General features: G+C 29.0%; 1 protein-coding gene across 4 annotated transcripts; it reads left to right on the forward strand.

Annotated features, from left to right (window-relative positions):
- The first annotated feature begins 1993 nt into the window (after window positions 1-1993).
- LOC103571246 (metabotropic glutamate receptor 3) lies at window positions 1994-19443 on the forward strand. 4 transcript variants are annotated; one of them, XR_008404156.1, is made up of 14 exons: window positions 1994-2194; window positions 11493-11732; window positions 12283-12442; window positions 12987-13123; window positions 13709-13857; window positions 14116-14312; window positions 15094-15416; window positions 15632-15854; window positions 16087-16209; window positions 16280-16612; window positions 16710-17192; window positions 17983-18315; window positions 18816-18957; window positions 19094-19152. XR_008404156.1 is itself a non-coding variant. In XM_008549341.2 (14 exons), exons 2-14 carry the CDS (start codon window positions 11583-11585, stop codon window positions 19317-19319), a joined length of 2772 nt encoding a protein of 923 aa, XP_008547563.1. In that variant the 5' UTR covers window positions 1994-2194; window positions 11493-11582; the 3' UTR covers window positions 19320-19443. The 4 variants fall into 4 exon arrangements, 3 of the variants coding, with proteins under 3 accessions (XP_008547563.1, XP_008547564.1, XP_008547565.1); XM_008549341.2 differs by lacking the exon at window positions 18816-18957 and adding an exon at window positions 19237-19443 and having other exon boundaries at window positions 19094-19171; XM_008549342.2 differs by lacking the exon at window positions 18816-18957 and adding an exon at window positions 19237-19443 and having other exon boundaries at window positions 12996-13123; window positions 19094-19171.
- Window positions 19444-19483: the final 40 nt, after the last annotated feature.

Raw genomic sequence — 19483 nt, forward strand, 5'->3', positions numbered from 1 at the left:
CGATCCACGCTTCGCTCCGTCAGTCTTCATATGTTTTATTCCAATATATATATATATATATATATATATATATATATATATATATATATATATATAACAAATGTACTAATTAAACTTTAGTTTGCATTTAGAAAGAGTTTTTAAATTGGGTAAAACGATTTACGGTGTAAATTATTTTATACGGAAAATAATAAATTATAAATAACTAAATTTCTCATACTTATTATTTAAATTACCCGTTATTTAAATTTAACGTTTAAGTACTTTCAAATTAACAACTAAAGTTTTTAATTATAATTGATAGTTGTTATTATTATTGTTAATTAATATATTATTAATTCAATTAAACGATGCAAAATTTGTGTTAAAAGTATAATAACTTTTTTTTTACATTTTTTAAAAAAATTTAATCCCGGGAGTACAATAATAGACGACTAATTAAAAGTTTATCTATGGCAGTGGTTACATGGGTACGATTTAAAGTGAATTTATCGTTTATAACCACTTGGGGGTACCATATGGACTATAAATTTAATATGATTATTAAAAAAATTCAATAGTTCTAAGTAATAAATTATTTTATTTCTGACATGATTTAAATATTCTAACGTTACTATTCCGCTGAGAATTTTACGAAAACAAAAATATTTTTCTGTTATCAATAAATCACCCATTTAGTGCATAGATATTTTGTATTGGATCGTTTTAGATACGAAAAATAGTCGAAGATGAATATTTTAAAACGGATAAAGTTTATTGTGAACAAAAAAGAGTTTCAGTTTTGTGTAAGAGGATTCAAAACGGATGTTCTCTTGCAAACTGATAAACGTGAACTATTTCAATAATTTATCATTCATAATTGATAGGGAAGACCGGGGCACATAGGTCTCTCTCCAAAAAAAGCTTAAATTTTTTTTTATTTTTTATTGAAAAAAAAAAAAGATTTTAAGCACAAATAGACTATTTCTGTACCAGTATAAACCCATGGGCTTCAAATATATTAAAAAAAATATTATTCAGCTGATATAACCAGTGTTATTGAAATTTTCATTTTTTTATTTTAACCACAATATAATCTATTGACCTAAAAGAGCTTTAATCAATAAATTTTTCAAATTCATTTTAGTTTAGAAAAAAAAAAATTTTTTTTTTTTAGCAAATTTTTTTTCATGGGGTCCATTATGCTGCAAGCATGGCAGATCAGCTTAAGATATCTTTAAAACATCAGAAGTATCATGATTTGACCGAAAATGAAAAAAAAAAATTTTTACCGAATTTTTGAGGGCCTTAGCACCCCGATCTCCCCTACGATCATTACTTTTGTTATCAAATATTTTTATTTGCTATAATAGTTTCCAATCTAGACGCGGAATTCATTTTTATAACTTTTTATTTTTTTTCATTTTAAAGAATAAGCTTTTTTTCTACTGCTGAAGTTTGGATGTCAAAGAATTTTCTACAACAAATGGGAAATAATATAAAGTGTATAAGAAAGCAAAATAAGTTGTTATAAGTACGAAAAAAAAACATCGGATTTCCATCTCGTTATATTATCTTTTTATTTCCTATTTTACGAGAATTTAATTTTAATTTCTCTTGAGAATTCGCGAAAAAGCTAATTTTAATTTAAAATATTCTGTAAAACCGATAATTATTATTATTAAATTCTTGAATAATTACTACTCATGTGTAAACTATTCATTAAATAAAATAATTCATGCATGATGATTATTAATTAAGAATAATCCGCGTATCTGAAGGTTTGTTTAGTTATGCCCGCATAATTTTTAACCGTTATTAAATAATATTAAATCGAAATGTATATTAATGCCGGAATGAAAAATAATAAATGGGAAAATAAAAGGAAGATTGGTGAAGAAAGTTAAAAAGAGTGATCGGGTGAACGCGTCGTCTAGTATAGAGGCGCGCGCACAAGTATCTCATCTAAACCCAAAAGCTACCAACTGGCATTCAGTCTCAGTCGCGAGTGCGAGTGATGACAATGTGTCTTGATAATTACACATTCATCATTACTCAATTGTCACACTAAAGTGTCCTGCTGTTCATAGATAAGATCATAATTAAAAAAAAACCTGCAATCAAAAATTTAAAAAAAAGTGATTACCGATATTCAAAAATAGAAAATGCTTTAAGTAAAGCTCAAATATTTAATTCATTAATTCATGAAATGAAAGTAAGTAAAAAATTTAATTATTGTACTCCATACAAAAAGAAATGTTTGAATGGAAAAATATAATTAATTGTATAACGATTAAAAATGACATCTTATTTATTATTTATTTTTATTTATTAATGCAATTTTTTTTTTTTTCACTCAGTTAAAAAATGTATTGTGCATGAAACCGCGAGTTCAACCGAGCGACCCTGCGGTTGCAGCTTGCCAGTGAAGAAAGAGAACCATTCAGCTATTTCTTCTTTTATTTATTATTATTATTATTATTTTTTATTTCACCTAAAGACCGATCTGTCTTTTACTCAACTCTTGAAAATGTATATTGATGAAAAAAAGTAGATGGGGTGAGACAAGTAGTAGTGGTAGTATTGTGAACCGAGTAACCGAGAATTCACCTGTATTCTTAAGTATATATAAACCCACCTACACAGGTAATATAAGTATATATATATATATATATATATATATATATATATATATGTGTATAAATTTCTTTGACGTGAGGATTGTCGGGGTTCAGATAAACGTCTCGCAGTATAACCCTGATGGTTTACCGTTTATTTATAATTCAAACTCCTGAGGCAGTCTTCACCTCTGGTTAGTAAGGTATATACTCGTGATCCCAGAGGTACGTGCTTAACTCAAAACACGTTCATCTCAGATACGGATAACTTTTATTTTATTTTTATTTAGTATTCTATTCTATTATTTTCCTTCATTTATTTTTAACGTATCTACTTTTCTCGCTACACCAAGCTCACTTATTCATACTGCACCAAAAATAAAGTACTCTTACAGCAGTTAATTACTCTGGTACTGTACAGCCAAAAGCTTGTACATGTTTTAATATAGAGTGCAGTTGAATTTGTTCAACGTCTTTGCTTATGAAGGTCTCGAGAGTTGGACATTGCTGTAGAAACTACGTTGTTGTTTCATTAAGACAACATTTGTAAGTAGAGTCGAGTAGAGAAGTAATGAGTTACTAGAATTTGTGTATAGTTGGATTAATTTGGTGGATATTGTGATAGTCTTCACTGAAGAACTTATTTGTCAGCGTTAAAGTTAAATAATATGGTTTTTTTTAAATTGGGATCGACGGTGATGAGTTGACGGGCTGTAGAAAAGAGATGTATAAGGGGTTGAATGAGTATGAAGGCTTTGAATACATATTGAGAGATGCATACACATTGAGTGCATCATCAACTCTGGGAGCGATTGAATAACAATGAGCCCTTTACCTTCCTGCTATTCATCAACTCCAACAAACTCTTTTGTCTTGTCAGTGACATAGTGCGTACAAAGTTATATATATATATACATATATATATTTACCAATATATGACTCTTTCGTTTGAATCTATTGCCTGTAGGTGTTGATAAATTACACTTTTAATCATTACTTATCAATGTCAGTTACGGAAAATAAAAAAAAAATATCGAGTTGTTTGTTTTAAATTTTTTACGGTCAATTAAATTGATGGGTTTTAAATTAATTTTATTAAATTAAAATTGAATTGAAAAATAATTAATAGTCGATATCTTTAATTGGTCATGAGTTATATCGGGAGGAGCAGTTAAATGATGATACGGAAAAATTGCGGAAAATTTTTTATATTTTGTATTTACGAAATATGAGACATTTTGAATTGTCATCAAAATAATTATTTTTTATATTTTTATGATAACCAAATTCAAGTAAAAAATATCATTAGGAATGCAATTGGGAAAAAAAGGACGTAAAAATAAGTCAGATATAATTTATTATATAGTTGAGAGTTTTGTCCATTAAAATCTTGGAGTCCATTTTACCCGCCCGTATACATTATTAATATTGAAAAAGATATATTTCAACAGGAGATGATAATAATTATGTAGATGTTTAAATAGTGAGGGTTGATCTTTAGTGAGGTCAAAAGTAATTATCGCTTTACTAGAGGGGCCAAATTTATTCAAACACTCCTCTTTAGGGTGGAGTTTAGGTTTGTTCAATAAAACCACTAAAGCTTTGAGTACACGATCGAAATAGTTGTCGCCAAGGTAATTAAAATATTCAATATATTTTCATATTTTTGGACTTTACTTCAAGGGTTATTTATACGCGACTATTTAATTCATTCGTAAGATTTATTGGGAAAATGAAGATTTAAATAAAATAAATTTAAAATGAGTTTTTGCAATGAATGAAATCAATGATTATTTTTATTTTGCGTAGGTCTAGTTTTTTATTGGACCGTAGACTTAAATAGAGCATGTCATTCTTGAATTGGATTTACGATAGGTCACGACTGTCATACAGAATATTGAAAACCGTTAATTTGTAATTATTTAATGAAAACTAATATTCAAATAGTAATTTAAATTTGCTGATTTTTTTTACCAATTATTTATGATTAAATTTTTCATAGTTTTATGGTTGTAAAACTGATATGAAAATTTAAAGAGATAACAAAACTTTGAAGGCTATAATTATATTCAAATTTGTAGAAGAAGAAATAATAACCTCATTGAGATTCACTAATTACTCTCAAGTTTTGTGTGAAATAATTCATGACGTGCAATAGAAAGCTCGAGAATAGACATGAAAAAAAAAAATTTCGAGGTTCTTGGAAATAAAAGTTAATAAGAAAAGTTATCTCCTCATTTTCTGAAACATTTCTTTAATTTCTTACGTTGCTTTAATTCATACACTGAACAAATCACAGTGCTTGTATAGTTTGATCTATAATACAAACAGCTAAAAAATTCATAAAGTGAAAGCCAAAAAAGTACTGAAAATGACAAACATTGGGTTTAGTTTATCGCAGCAAATTTCCACTCGTTCCTAGATTTATTTTTGTTTGCACAAAACTGACGGAAAATTCGATTCCAATTGCTCGGTGGTTTTATTTTATAGATACAGACACACACATATAAATACGTACATATATGTATACATATATACTTCCGCGTCTGCTCTATGAATTTACGCCGTCAATATTTTTTTTTTTATAATTCGAGATAAATTATCGTGCAATGTGGGTTGTCATACGGATTAATAGTGTCACGTACAAAAGCTCCAATGTTCAGGTCACTGTGATGTATCGACATTTTATTGTCAGGTATTTACTATATTTAATCTGTCATTTTTATTAACTTTCCCGAGCAATAAGGAGTTAAATTGTACAAATTACTTGACAGATAATAAAACTTTTTATTTTTATTTTCGTTTCAATTCGATGCCTCGAAATCGATACCCATCTATCTAAGACCAATTTATATTTTTATTCTCTCGTTTCGAATTCTAGATAGACGAGCTAAATCCCCTGATTCTTGATTAAGATTTTCTAATTTATTGTGTCATATATATGTATATATATCTAGGTATATATAAATTGGATGAATATTCATTAGATAAATTGTTGTGAAATTCGCAGGATGATGATGTATCTTGGAAGAATTTAATCTCGTCTATTTGATAAAAAAAAAAATACCAAGAAATTTATTTAAAATATTTCAAGATTAAAGTGTGATGGAATGACATGTATTTTTATTTATTTTCTTTTTTATTACGATAATTTACAATTTTTTTATACAATCTTCCAAAGACTGATTTCCTCCGCTTGCTTTTTTTTGTGGCCGTGTGATTTAAGTGATTGGATTTGTAACTTTTTTTCTTACTTCTATCGAAGAATTTTATACTTCAAAACTAGAGACGGTAAAAAAATACATAGAGACAAAATTGACATCTTGAAGGTTTGGAGAGTTTCAGAACACTGTCAAGTACGTGAAAAATATTTGAAATAAATTTTATTTAACTCTATACACTTGTTCTGTACTTTTCAAAACTTAAATCAGTAATGAACTTCTAACTACTTAGAGAATAATAATTGGAGGTACAAATTATTTTTTGTTAGACAACAAGTTTACTTTCTATTTAATTTCCAAGTGTTTGATATTTCATTAATTTATACGTATTTCAGTTAAAAATAGATAAACTCCATAAAAAAAAATTTAATTTAATCTAAATGTAAATTATCGATTATTAATTATAATTATTTTCGCGGTTATTTAGTATTTTTGAACATAAAAATCTTTGCGGTTTCCTCGAACTGATAGACTGGAAATGAAATCCGATCTACGCCACCACTTCCGATTATCAGGAATTAGTTATCAGCGAGGGCGGATTCGCCGATTGATTCTGTAACTAAGGATCGAGTGAGAGTAGAAAGAGCCGAGATTAAAACTGAGCAATTTCCTTCAGACTGATAACAAGGCTGAATTTCTCTCGTTCCGACAATTTTCTCCCCAGCTTGACAGACACTTCGGTTGACCTGCATTTCCAGTCGTCGAATTAAATATAATTATTATTAAAAACTCGAGATTTATTATTTTAAATTTTACACTACATAAAATATTGACCGGTTTTTATTTATCAACCTCAAAATCAAGCTGAAAATCATGCTTGTTATTATTCGCTAATTTAGTCATGAGAGTAAATTTGCTTTAATCACAGCCTCGTTGTTTAAAATATCAAAAGAATTCATTATAATTTTTTTAAAGAATACAAAATTTATATTCCAATTATATTTTTTTTTTCCCATGGGGTTAAAAACTGTAAATAATTTTTAAAATAATGCGAAGAGTAGCGTTTTTATTTTATTTCCTATTTAAATAATTATGCAATTTTCTGTAGTATTATGGCAGGGGTTGAGAGGTTGTTTACATTTGCATGGGACACCTAGATGTGCAAAAGCTGCTTGTTGTTCTGTTATTGTGTACGTTCAAGTACTCTTTGACAGCGCAAATCATCAAGTGCTGTGTATGTTTGGCACTGACTGTTTTTTTTTTTTTACGCTCCTAGTGTTGGCTTTTATCGTAATTCTAACACTGAGATTAACTTGGTCTGGATTAAGTACTTCTGGTTGAAAATATATAAGCTACAGAATTTTTTTTTTTCCTGCAAATATTTAAAAAATTTTTTTAACTAAAATTTCATGTCTGGTATCAAATAAAATCTCGCGATCAGTAGATTCATATAATATGTTTTATAATGTATTTTTAATGACCCAACTGGTTAAAAACCTCGATAAAAGAGGCTTACAACTCGACACCGCAAGATAACGGATAGAGCTTTCAGCAGCCGAATGATAAAAAAAAGTATCGGACTCAAACTTTTTCTTTGAATTTAAAAATTTGAAATTCACAAATCGAATCAAGCGTGACAGTTATTTAAAAAAAATGTCAAATTGCTTTTAATGAAAATGAGCTTGGATAAAAACTGTAATTCATCGAAAGTTTACAATATTAGTTTGGCGAGCCAGCCAACTGGCAGGGTTTCTAAGCCGGAAAGTATAGGGGAGACCGGGGCAAGACGGCCCCCTGGGGCAAGAAGGCCCACCTCAAAAATGAACCAAAATTTTTTTTTTTTGTTTTCTTTTGATTATCACAAATTCAGATTATTTACTCATTTTTAGCCTTATACGTGAAACTAGGGGCAAAATGAACCACTCAAAAATTCTAAAAAAAAATTTATTTCATATTATTATAACCTAGTCATGATTAATTTAATAGAGATATCATTTTTTGGTTAATTCTATGGATTTTGAGTAAAATAGAGCATTTGAAAAAGTTAAAAATACCAATAATCAATTTTTTATTCAATAGAAAAATAATTATTAATTAATTAAGTTATTTTTTATTAAATAACTTTTAATTTATTCATATAATTTGTTATAGAATCCAACAAAACAATCATAATTATTATATGTAACATTATGAATAATATATTTATAAAATTTGGTACAGTATTTGGTAATATGTTTGGAAAAAAATTAAAACACTCAATTTTTTTCTACAGAAGTGAATAAATTACTCGTATTATATTAAAAAAAGTTATTTCGAGTAATATAAAAGTAAATTCAGTTGTGAAAGAGAAAAATATAAACATTTGTGACGCGGGAAATTTTTTTTACAATTAAAAAAAAAAGTTTTTTTTTTCATTTTTTTTTGGAGGGGGCTGTCTTGCCAAAAAAAAAAAAATTTTTTTCAGGAGCTTCACCAACATTTTGGTGAATTGAGTTAAAGTTGGACGAGAGTAACTCGACTTGATGGTTAAAAGCCACAAAGAATAATAATCGGCTTAGGTGAGCCGTCTTGCCCCGGTCTCCCTTATACTTAAAAGTATCCTTATACTAAAAGCTAAAAATACTTCCAAATCTTCAGGATGACGTGTATTTATATTTTTAATTTTCATTATCTACGGTACAGATAGAAATTTTATAAAAGAAATCATAAAGGTGTCGGTTAATTACTGAGTTGGAGTATCGGAAAGAAATAAAAATTTTAATTGTACATATAAAATATTTATTGATTAATTATTTTTTAAATACTGATAAAATGCAATTATTTTAGGTAACAAAAGTTTAAAAAATAAATTAATTCTTAAATAATTTAATTAAACATAATAATAATATATACGGACCCATTAAAAGTATCAGCATTAACTTGAACTCTATGACTTTTATTTTTATGAAAGAATGAAATGTTGCCTGAAAATTTCTCATTTAGATTTGTATGCGTATATATATATATATATATATATATATATATAATAGTTCAATTGGAAAAACGGTTGTAATTTTCTGGGTGAATAAATACCGTTGGATTTTCAGAGTCAAATAGCCTGGGAAAAATAAATTGTAAAACATAAAATCTATACATATATACATATATATCGGATAATGCTCCGATAAAGATATAGTTTCAAATAAATTAGATACATCTGAAATTTATTTTCCTGTGGCAATAAATCATCAATAATAAAACTAAATAAAAAATGATGAGTGGTATTTTAATAAAATTATTTTATAAACTCACCGTAATTCATCTTCAGGAGTATAACGGTGACACCTAATCATATAAATTTAATCTTCAATCTTGTCATTATCTAAAGCTTATAAAATCGTTATACACGAAAGCTTAACCGTATGAAATTAAAATCGATAAAATAAAAAAAATATCAGCAATATTATATTTATAAAATTCATGTAAATTTCTTGATCTGCAATACATGTTCTCATGTATTATTTATTTATTCACATTGACCGAATTATTATTCCGCTAAACGATATTGCTTGCTACGAATATCTAATCATGCCAACTGACATACGCAATGCGACGGTTTCTCTGTTTCCGTTGTATATTAACTAACTTTCAACAATCCGTCAGTTATAAAAAAAAAATATTTATTTAATAATCAAAATTTAATATGTCACGTTTTTTTAAATTCAAATCAACTGAACGTTGGTCATAAACTTTAATTTAATTTATTTTAAGCATCTAATTAAATATCCATTTGATCTCTGTCATGAAATATTTAAAGAATAATATATATATTTAAAGAACTTAATAAAAATGTCACCACCAATGCTTACCAAGTCTGACTAAATATAAATTCTACTACTCGATACCCGCATATTTAATTGTATATAAAGATATTCATTTTAACGTAAAGCTCTTATGAAAATAATTATTCAATTTATATAGGAAATACAATTCGTTATATTTATATATTTAAATATTTATAAGAACCCAGAAGCTCGTTAGTAAATACGGACTACGAGCACGAGTCCGTGTATTTACTGTGTGAATTAGCTGGCAGTATATTTTTAAAATTGCTCATTCACTGCATTCTCAGTATTTACTTTTTTTTTTATATTTACAAATTCATGCACTGTAAAAAATTGGGAGTGAGTTCGGAGTGATTACGGATTTTATTTACATGCGATTTTACTCCATCACTCGTTTCGGAGTTTTAAAAAAAATCATTTCGCACACAGAGTAATTAATGATTTTGGTTTTTTAGCGGAATTATTTTGAAGTGAACTGGATTTTATTTAAATCTGCATTTACTACAATTTACATTCACTCCGTAAATTTTTAACAGTGAAAATAACTTGCGAATGATAATTGAAAAAAAAGGACTCTAGTCGATCAAAGTTATTAAATTGATGGTTGATAAATTTATGCTATTTCTCATATTTAAACTGATTTAACGGCACAGTTTCAGTGGTTACTGTTGGATTGGTAAGCAAATGTAGATGAGGGAATATACAATTAATTATAGCGGCGATATATGGAAGCGTTGATAACACAATTAATTGCTCATGCCAACATTCGACACTCAACAGAGCCAGTTTGATTAATCGATATTAATTTTGTCAAAAGTCTAATCAAAAACTGTGTACATATATATTCATGTGTACGTTTCATATATTTATGTGCCACTGTTTTTACTTTATACGGTTATATGCTGCACGTGTAATTAAAACGTCATATTAATAGCTAACAAACAATCCCTTTAGAAATATTTCCGTCTCTCGCTTAGTCTGGTTTTTGTTCTTCATTCACTCGAGTTTGTGTATTAGATTTTTTATAACTCTAGGATTTGAGCGACCACCAAAGTATTTCTTTGAAGGCTTTACTTAACGTTTACTCTACTTCTTACTTCCGTTCTTTCTGTCTGAAGTCTTAGTTTTTCATTAAATGTAATTTACTAAAAATAAGTTTACAAAACATTGTCAATAATTAATTTTTATAATTGAAATCATAATTAATATTTACAATTTAAATATTTATTTTAAATAATTTTGAGGGGCGACGGATCAAATGGGAACCATAAATGACGATTTTGGACCATTTTTTTTTTTTTTTAATTTCAAGTATTCAATTTTTCCCGCGATTTTATTTGAAATTTTTATGTCTTGAAAATTTTCTTTAATACTTCTAGTGATAATAGACACATATATTTATATATTTATTGCGACACATGTATTAAAGTAACTAGCATTTGAAATTGAGATAAAAAATGAGCTTTATAATTTTTTTAATACGCAGAATGTTAATGATGAAAGAACCGTATATAAAATATAAATAGTGATAAAAGTGATAGTCAGTGCATTGAAAACTTGAAAGTAGTCATTGACAAGTAATTTAGTGCTTAAAATGAATACAAATGAGAGTCGAAGAAAAGAAGAAAAAAATAAATATGAAAAAAAGGCACTTGTAGACGCGTTTTCTCAAGTAGCCAAACAAGAGGAAGAAGAAGAAGAATAGAAAGCGGTCGAAGAATCGATAGCTCAATTTTAAGTATTTTCTGATGTTGAGTAAAAGCGAATGTACCCGAGCATGACCGACCTTATTTTCATCACCCCACTGTTAACATATTTATTATTTTTCATTTATCTTTATTTATATAAATTGTTTTTTTTTTTTTTAATTTTATTTTTATTAAACGTTATTAATACGTCTTACTTCGCAGATTCCAGCTAAGCAGGACTGAAAAACAATTTACATAGATATTCATATTTATAGTAAAGGAAAAAATAAATTTGTAACTCACATCAAGAGGATGAAGATCTTGGTATTATTTACATTTATCACTTCAAGTTATCTCACAAATGCCAAGTTTTACGTTAATGTCACTGGTGATATAACACTCGGAGCACTTTTTCCTGTTCACAAGAAAGGCACCAATGGCGAGAGCTGCGGGAAAATTCAGGTAAAGCTTAAGTGAAGTTGCTTGTTCACTTGGCAATAGTCAAAAATAAAAATGCTACAAAGAAAAAAATTTAACTGATTAAATAGATAAGACGAGAGACTCTTAACATGACTTTTCTTTCAAGTGGACCCTTACAATCCACCAACTTACGAACCTCACGTGTCCCAGATACTGTACGTCAAAATTGTACTTAACTCACTCTCGTCCCTTAGCTGTAGAGCCAAAAAAAAAAAAAATAAATAAATAAAAGTAAAATGAGTGAGTGTCTTTGGCAATACTCCAATCGGATCGAATTTTTTTAGGTAATAAAATATAGATAGTCATCAATCATTGATAAGATCAAGTGTACGTTAGTAAAAATTGTCTGTCATTGAAGAGAAAACTTAGTTTTTTAATACTTTTATTATAGAGGAATTTTAAATACTGATGGAAATAGTTTTAGTTGAATAAAATGAAAGAAATTAGCATTTCTTAAATAATATTGAAAAGAAAGTTTATACATTTTTTTTTATTTCAAATAAGTTTTTTAAAAGAATTTTTTTACTTACAGTTTGAAGATGGTATCCAACCTCTAGAGGCAATGCTTTTTACTGTACAACAGATAAATCAAAATCCTGTAATACTACCGGGAATAAAACTCGGCGTTCTTGCTTTTGATTCTTGCGACAATCCAAATTATGCACTACAACAAGCATTGAATTTTGTTAAAGGTATATATAAATATGTACAATAGGTATATAGATAAAGTCAGGTTAAAGTAACGCTAAGGAAATTATGTATTTTATAAACTTAAATTTACTGACTTCATATTTATATTAAAACGAAATGTCGTACCCTAAAAAGTTTTTAAAAAATGTTTGCTATTTTTAATCCCGATTTCAAATTTAAGCCATGGCGATTCTATAAAAATATTAATGACAAACATTTATTTACTATAATACTCAAAGGAAAACGTTACCCGACCTCACTCGTAGAGCAAATGAAAAATTTTTCTCGAAGCCGAATTTGAATTTTTGAAAACGCGAAATTTTTAGCCCTCTGTTAAGGTTTAAAAAAACTTTGAAGACTATTTTAGGTTCGTGTTTGTCCGTAAATTAAATTAAATTGAAAATCGATTGACGTTACCCCTTAAATATCAAAAATAAATAAAACTTTTTTTTAAAAGCATCAATTATCTGTATGTACCTTCTCCTATTTGTACAACTCGTAATGTAAAAATATATTTATCAATAAATTATATTTGTTAAATGAAAGGTTTTATAGCTCATGTGAACGAATATCACGACCAAGAATTCCAGTGCTCAGACGGCAGCGTTCCAAAATTTCTTGGCGGTGGGTTTGATAAAGTAATCTCAGTTATTGCCGCTCAATCGAGCTCCGTAACGCTACAGGTAATGTACCAAAAAATAAATTTTATTAAAAATAGAGTTGATTGATCAGAAGCCGTGTTCACAGTTAAATTTATTCAAATTAAATTTTCTTGCTTGTTGCTAACGTAAACAACCCCGTCAAAGGGACGCAGTAAACACTTGAGTAAACTACAATTTCAGAACAAGTTCATTTAATAGGATATAGTAAACTAGTAAATTTGCTTAATAAATTTTTCAAAAAGATCTATAAATTATTTTATCAAATATTTAAATTTAATATCGTAAATAATAAAAATTATGATAAGTAATTTATTGTTCATTTATGAAAATAAAATACATTCAAGATTAAATCAACACTTTTATATTTCAAAGCCCTGAAAATAAAACATTTATTTTCAATAAATCACCGAAAATTTTTCTAGAAATTTTCTATCCTGCGATTGCTTTATTTCCTAGCAGATGTTTTTCCCTATAGTCAGGATTTGTTTAGTTGTATTTTTTGATTTTTTTTTTTTTACCACAATAGAAATGATAGATAATAGAAAAATCGTATGGTATTGATAGCCGACCGTTAAATTTTTTTTTATTACCTTTTTTTTGATCCAGGTTGCCTCAATGCTCCGATTATTTGGTGTACCTCAAATATCCTACATGGCGACTTCACCATCGTTGAGTAGCAAAGAAAAATATCCGCATTTTTTTCGTACCGTACCAAGTGACGTAAATCAAGCCCACGCTATGCTGGAAATTCTAAAGTAAGTTTTTCTGATGAAAAAAAAATCTATATATTTAAAAATACTTCTGAAGTATTTCCTTGGCACTTAACATAAAAAAAAAAGTAAATAATTTTATTTATTTATTTAAAAAAAAAATTCAAAGTTTCAATGGAGTTGTGGGAATTAATTGGATGTGCTGAGAAAATACATTGAGTGCTATTACTCGTTTGTGGTGGAGCCAGAGAGTTCTAGTTGTACACCCGAAAGTTTTTATTAAAACTATTGGCATTGTTCTAGGCGATTTGAGTGGACTTATGTGTCAGTGGTTTACTCAGACACCGAGTACGGTAATCACGGATACGAGACCTTAGTTTCGTTGGCCAACAACTATTCAATCTGCTTTAGTGCACCTCAGAGAATAGACAAGGAACATTTCGTAGCAGAAGACTACGATAACGTCATTCGTACAATCACTAACAAAACTCAAGTTCGTGGTACGTTTCCTGTAATCGATTCTAGTCTACTTCTATTATTCTCTATGCTCTCTTACTCCTATATCACTGCTAACTACTAATATATCTATCTCTATATACCTCACATCACCACATATCACAGACCACATACTACATACTACATCCTACATCCTGCGTCCTCCTATATCTCTCTATACACATCCTCGAATTCGTCTCTTGACAGCCGACGCGCTTTGTTTTTGCCTGACAGGAAAAATTGCTTGTACTCTTGTGCTCTCTATTCACCTCGCTAATGGAATTTCAGCTCAGACTTTTTTTTTCCTCTATAAAAAGAATTTTTAAAAAATAAAAAACAAAAAGCCACAAAGGATAAACCTAAAAGAGTAAACCGTGAGTCAACAGTCACGTCAAACTTTTAAAATAAAATAATTAAATAACGCTTCTTTGTAAAGTTAATTAATCTACACTTTTTTGCTGTGCTCTAATTTATTCGATACAAAAAAAAATTAAGTTTAAGATTAGTTTAAAATTAATTTAATTTATTAATTTATTAATCGACTTAACGGATTTAAGGTAGAGTTGATTTTTTATAAGATTTACATTAATTAAAATCTCAAGAGATTTGTAACCGGATTAAATGTTCTCAGTCCCTAAATAAACTTTTAATTAACGTCATTATTGCTGTACTTCAATTAATACGGTACTCATGTGTTAGCGAATTAGTTTATAATTTTGAGTATACTTATGACTTATTTTATTTGTAATTGTGATTGTAATTATGGGTTAATTATTGTTTGTGCAGTGGTGGTACTTTTTGCGGAAAAGATAACTACTCTTCGAGTACTCGAAGCTGCAAGTCGGCTCGGAGTTGGTACGAGATTTGTGTGGATTGGAAGCGACACTTGGTCGAGTACAAATCACCGTGAGTTTCTCAATTCAGGAAATTACAATAGGGATCAAGAGATGATGGTTGTTTTGGAGGGTGCGCTCGCTGTGCAGCCACTGTCGAGACACTTGAACGGTTTCGATGATTATTTTACGAATCTAACTCTCAGTCACGCGGAAATCAATCCGTGGTTTCAGGAACTTTGGCAAGAGTACCATGAGTGTGATAAAGATTCTTTGGTAAATCACTTTTTCTTTTCTGTCAGCCAACACTGGAATTTAAATTAACCGACTAGAAATTTATTGCGCGGTTTTCATTTTTTAAATTTTAAAATTTCCCGCCACGTTTAAAAAATTATACAAATAATTAATTTTTAAAATTAAAATAAATAAAGCTTCAAATTTTTATATTTACTAAAACTTTATTTAAAAAAAAACTTTTTTTTTTTTACCAGGAAGAAATATGTGATGACCCAACGATGAAAATGAAATACCGCACGGGCTATAAGCAACAAAAATTCATCCATTTTGTTCGAGACGCAGTTTATGCAGTGGCTCATGCATTACATAATCTACAGGTGGATATATGTGGGAGGAATTTCGTTGGTATTTGTAATAGCATGAGACACATTGACGGAGAAACACTCTCAAAGTACTTGAACACGGTCACGTTCAAAGGTAAGTAAGTGAGTAAGTCTTGTTCGGTTAAACTGATGTTGATGTACTCAAGTGTATTATTACTCAAGCATCAACAAACACATGCGACATACTTAGTTACATAAACATATATGTACATATATATATAGATATATATATATATGTATATATATATATATACATGCACACATATGCAGAACACAGAACACAGATGCGCGTACTTAAAACTAAAGACATTGTCTTGTGCTTTTAGATGAAGCCGGTTATCCATTTAGTTTCGTTAACGAAGTTGACGGTCCACTACGCTATTCAATTTTGAATTTTCAACGTGACAATGATGGAACTTATCGTTGGCACGTTGTAGGAAATTACACCCGTAAGTTTATTTAATAACTATAATAATATCTAAGTAACGAGTGATTTTAAAAAATGAATCGACTTTTCAGAGATAAATGACGAGAAGCCAGTGCTGTACCTGAATCAAAAAAAAGTGAAATATCGTAGCGAAGATAAATCAGGGCGTAAATTTTTCCCAAACTCAGCGTGCTCGTCTCCTTGTCTCCCGAATCAAGTGAAAGTGAGGGAAAAACAAGACGCTTGTTGCTGGCAGTGTCAAGATTGCGGATCCTATCAGTACAGAGTCGATGAGCATCGGTGCCAAGACTGTGGCCGCGGTCAAAAACCAACCATCGATAGTAGACACTGTGTTCCAGTTAAGGAAGAATTTATTGATTACTCGAGTCCTTGGGCCGTGGGTGCTATGGCTGTTGCTAGTTGCGGTAATTTATTTACTAACTAATTAGTAATTAATTAATCAACCAACTATTTAAATTATTTACTACCAGCAACTATTTATTAAATTTTTAAAATCAACAGGAATATTAGCGACGATATTTGTGCTATCGGTGTTTTGGATTTACAGTGACACGCCGGTAATAAAAGCATCTGGACGTGAGTTGTCGTCTTTGTTGCTTGTGGGGACGCTTGTGTCGTTTCTAATGACATTTGCGATTGTTGCTGAACCGAATGCCAAGACTTGTATGATTACACGGTTCGGTGTCGGAATTTGCTACACGCTTTGTTATGCTGCACTAGTCACCAAGACTAATAGAATTCACAGGATATTCAATAAAAAGTGTTACAGTCCTCACAAACCAAAATATACTAGCCCTCAATCACAAATAATAATAACCGGACTCCTTACTTCTATTGAAATATTAATAAATGCTGTATCCTTGTACCGAGTACCAGCTACTCTTATACATTTATATCCCACACGTGATAGGAAACTACGCATCTGCCGTGGTCTTGACAATGAATCATATTTAATTGGCTTAATTTATCCCTTTGTCTTAATAGGTATTGCTTTAATTATGTATTTCTTCATATTAATTAGTTTCATCAGTTTTAGACACTTATTATTTTTATAAAACGATACATAAATATATAACGCTAAAATATGACAGATATTTATGTCGTATTCAACTACTTTGATAATATTTTTTATACTCTACATATTTCGTTGGTAAAAAAAATTTACGTCTACGGAGGCCTAAATCTTGAACTTTAATTAGATTTAACTTATTTTATTCCAATAAAAATAAAGTGCAAAGTGTCCGAAATTGGTGACTTCTATTCTACTCCAAGCCTTTAAATTCCGCGAATTTTGTAATTTTTATTTATTAATTGGAATCTAAATTGTAGTCATTGTTTTTAGTAACTGATCCGATAATGATTAAACGATTTTTATTGGATAATTTACAATGAAACGTTGTCAATAAATGTAATTTATACTAGTGAGTAATTAATTACTAAACATAAAAGGCTTGAAGTACTTTTTTTAATAAATTATTTACACTGTAAGAAATCTGGAGTGGATTTGGAGTGATTACGAATTTTATTTCAATCCGAAATCATTTCGCATACGGAGTAAGGGAGTTTGTTATTTCAGAAAAGTGATTTGAATTTTATTTCGATCCGCATTCACTGAAATTCAGACTTTTAATATCAAAATAAATTCCCCTTCTAGGTGAATTTAACTCGGAGGGAATTAAAAAAATAAATAATTATCCGCTCCGTATTCACTCCGCAATTTTTTACGGTCTTATTATCGATTGATTGATTGATTATTAATAATGAATTATTGTAGTGATATGTACCATCTATGCAGTAAAGACAAGAAAATGTCCAGATGGATTTAATGAAACACGACATATAGCATTCACAAATTACACGACGTTAATACTGTGGTTGGCATTCGTCCCGCTTTATCTAGCGTTCACAAGTAACGCAATCAGAGTTGTTACCCTTGCGATGTCGCTGTCGCTGAGCGGGTTTGTGCAGCTCGGCTGTTTGTTTTTTCCTAAAATCTATATCGTGCTGATGAAACCGGAAAAAAACACAAAGGAACTTGTTATGGCCCATCACAGAAGTTCATCTTATTTACCATCGCCCGCAGCGACGCCGATTGTTGTACTCAATGGTAATCCATTCGTATTTTCCACACCGACCGAAAATCCGTAAAAGTTGGTACAACACTTTTTTAGCTTTTTTTTTTAATCAAGGGAACTGCTACCTCCACTGTGTCACTGACATATTAATGTCCCATGACAGTTGTTATCAATAAATTTACTGTTTAAATTTACGGTACAATTATTTGATTTTTTAATTTTTAAATTAAAATTGTTTGAAACTTTTATATCTGACAAAAAAATTCGTCAAGCTTTACATCGTAGACTTTATTGAAATTTTATATTTATATTTTAAATATTTTAGTGTCATCAAAAATGCTTTTGTTAAATTTTTTTACCTTTTAAAGCTCAGTAATTTTTTTTTTTTCATTAATTAACTCAATTTCTAGTAGAAATCAAATTTTTAATATAAGTTTTACTGCCTAAAAAAAAAATTGCCATTTTTTTTTAATTTTTGCCCGAGGGCGTAAAAGTTCTGATACAAAATCTTTTATTTTATTATATTTTTTAGGTGCACCGTTTTACTCCAGATTGGAATTTTTTTTAAAAGCGACAAAGAAAAGTAAAATAATAATTTGGTGACTAAGAAGAGTAAAAATATTCGCCCCAAAAATTTTGTTTTTGAATTTCAAAATAATAGTTTTATTTTCAAGGTAGCCGTCCTCTTAAAAAATGGCCACTAATCACTAATGAAATGCCTAATTAGTGATTACTAATCACTGAAATTACACACAAACAATTTAAAATTAATAACTTTCAATTACTTTATCTAACAATAAATTATTTCAGGAAATACTTTGAGAAACATGCAAAGTAGCGAATCATCACTAAGATCTTCGCGTCTTTGCAGTACGACTTCAGCTTCAGGTGAATATATACAAACTTAAATGAACTTAATTGACATAATTAATAATATATATTATATATTTTAGGTTTTGTCAAACCATTGTTCGGCACAGATATATCCAACGAAGCGATAAACGAAACAATTGATTCAGAATTAAAAATAACGTAAGGATTTTTTATTAAATTATAAAAAAAAAAGAAAGTGGGACACAAACATAGATAAAGCTTCATAATTAATTAATTAAGTAATAATTCTTCCACTGTAAAAATATACGCGTACATTTTATAAAAAATAGTCGAACCCAATAAAATTTAACTGACTAATAAACAACA

This window comes from Microplitis demolitor, chromosome 1, assembly GCF_026212275.2.
Source record: "Microplitis demolitor isolate Queensland-Clemson2020A chromosome 1, iyMicDemo2.1a, whole genome shotgun sequence".
In the NCBI taxonomy this organism is placed as follows: Eukaryota; Metazoa; Arthropoda; class Insecta; order Hymenoptera; family Braconidae; genus Microplitis; species Microplitis demolitor.

Excerpts from the sequence above, each read along its gene's own strand:
- LOC103571246 (XM_008549341.2), top strand. The coding sequence starts at position 11,583 with ATGAAGATCTTGGTATTATTTACATTTATCACTTCAAGTTATCTCACA. Across the intron at positions 16,210-16,279 it reads CGTTGTAGGAAATTACACCC|AGATAAATGACGAGAAGCCA; the intron begins GTAAGTTTATTT and ends TCGACTTTTCAG. Across the intron at positions 16,613-16,709 it reads TATGGCTGTTGCTAGTTGCG|GAATATTAGCGACGATATTT; the intron begins GTAATTTATTTA and ends TAAAATCAACAG.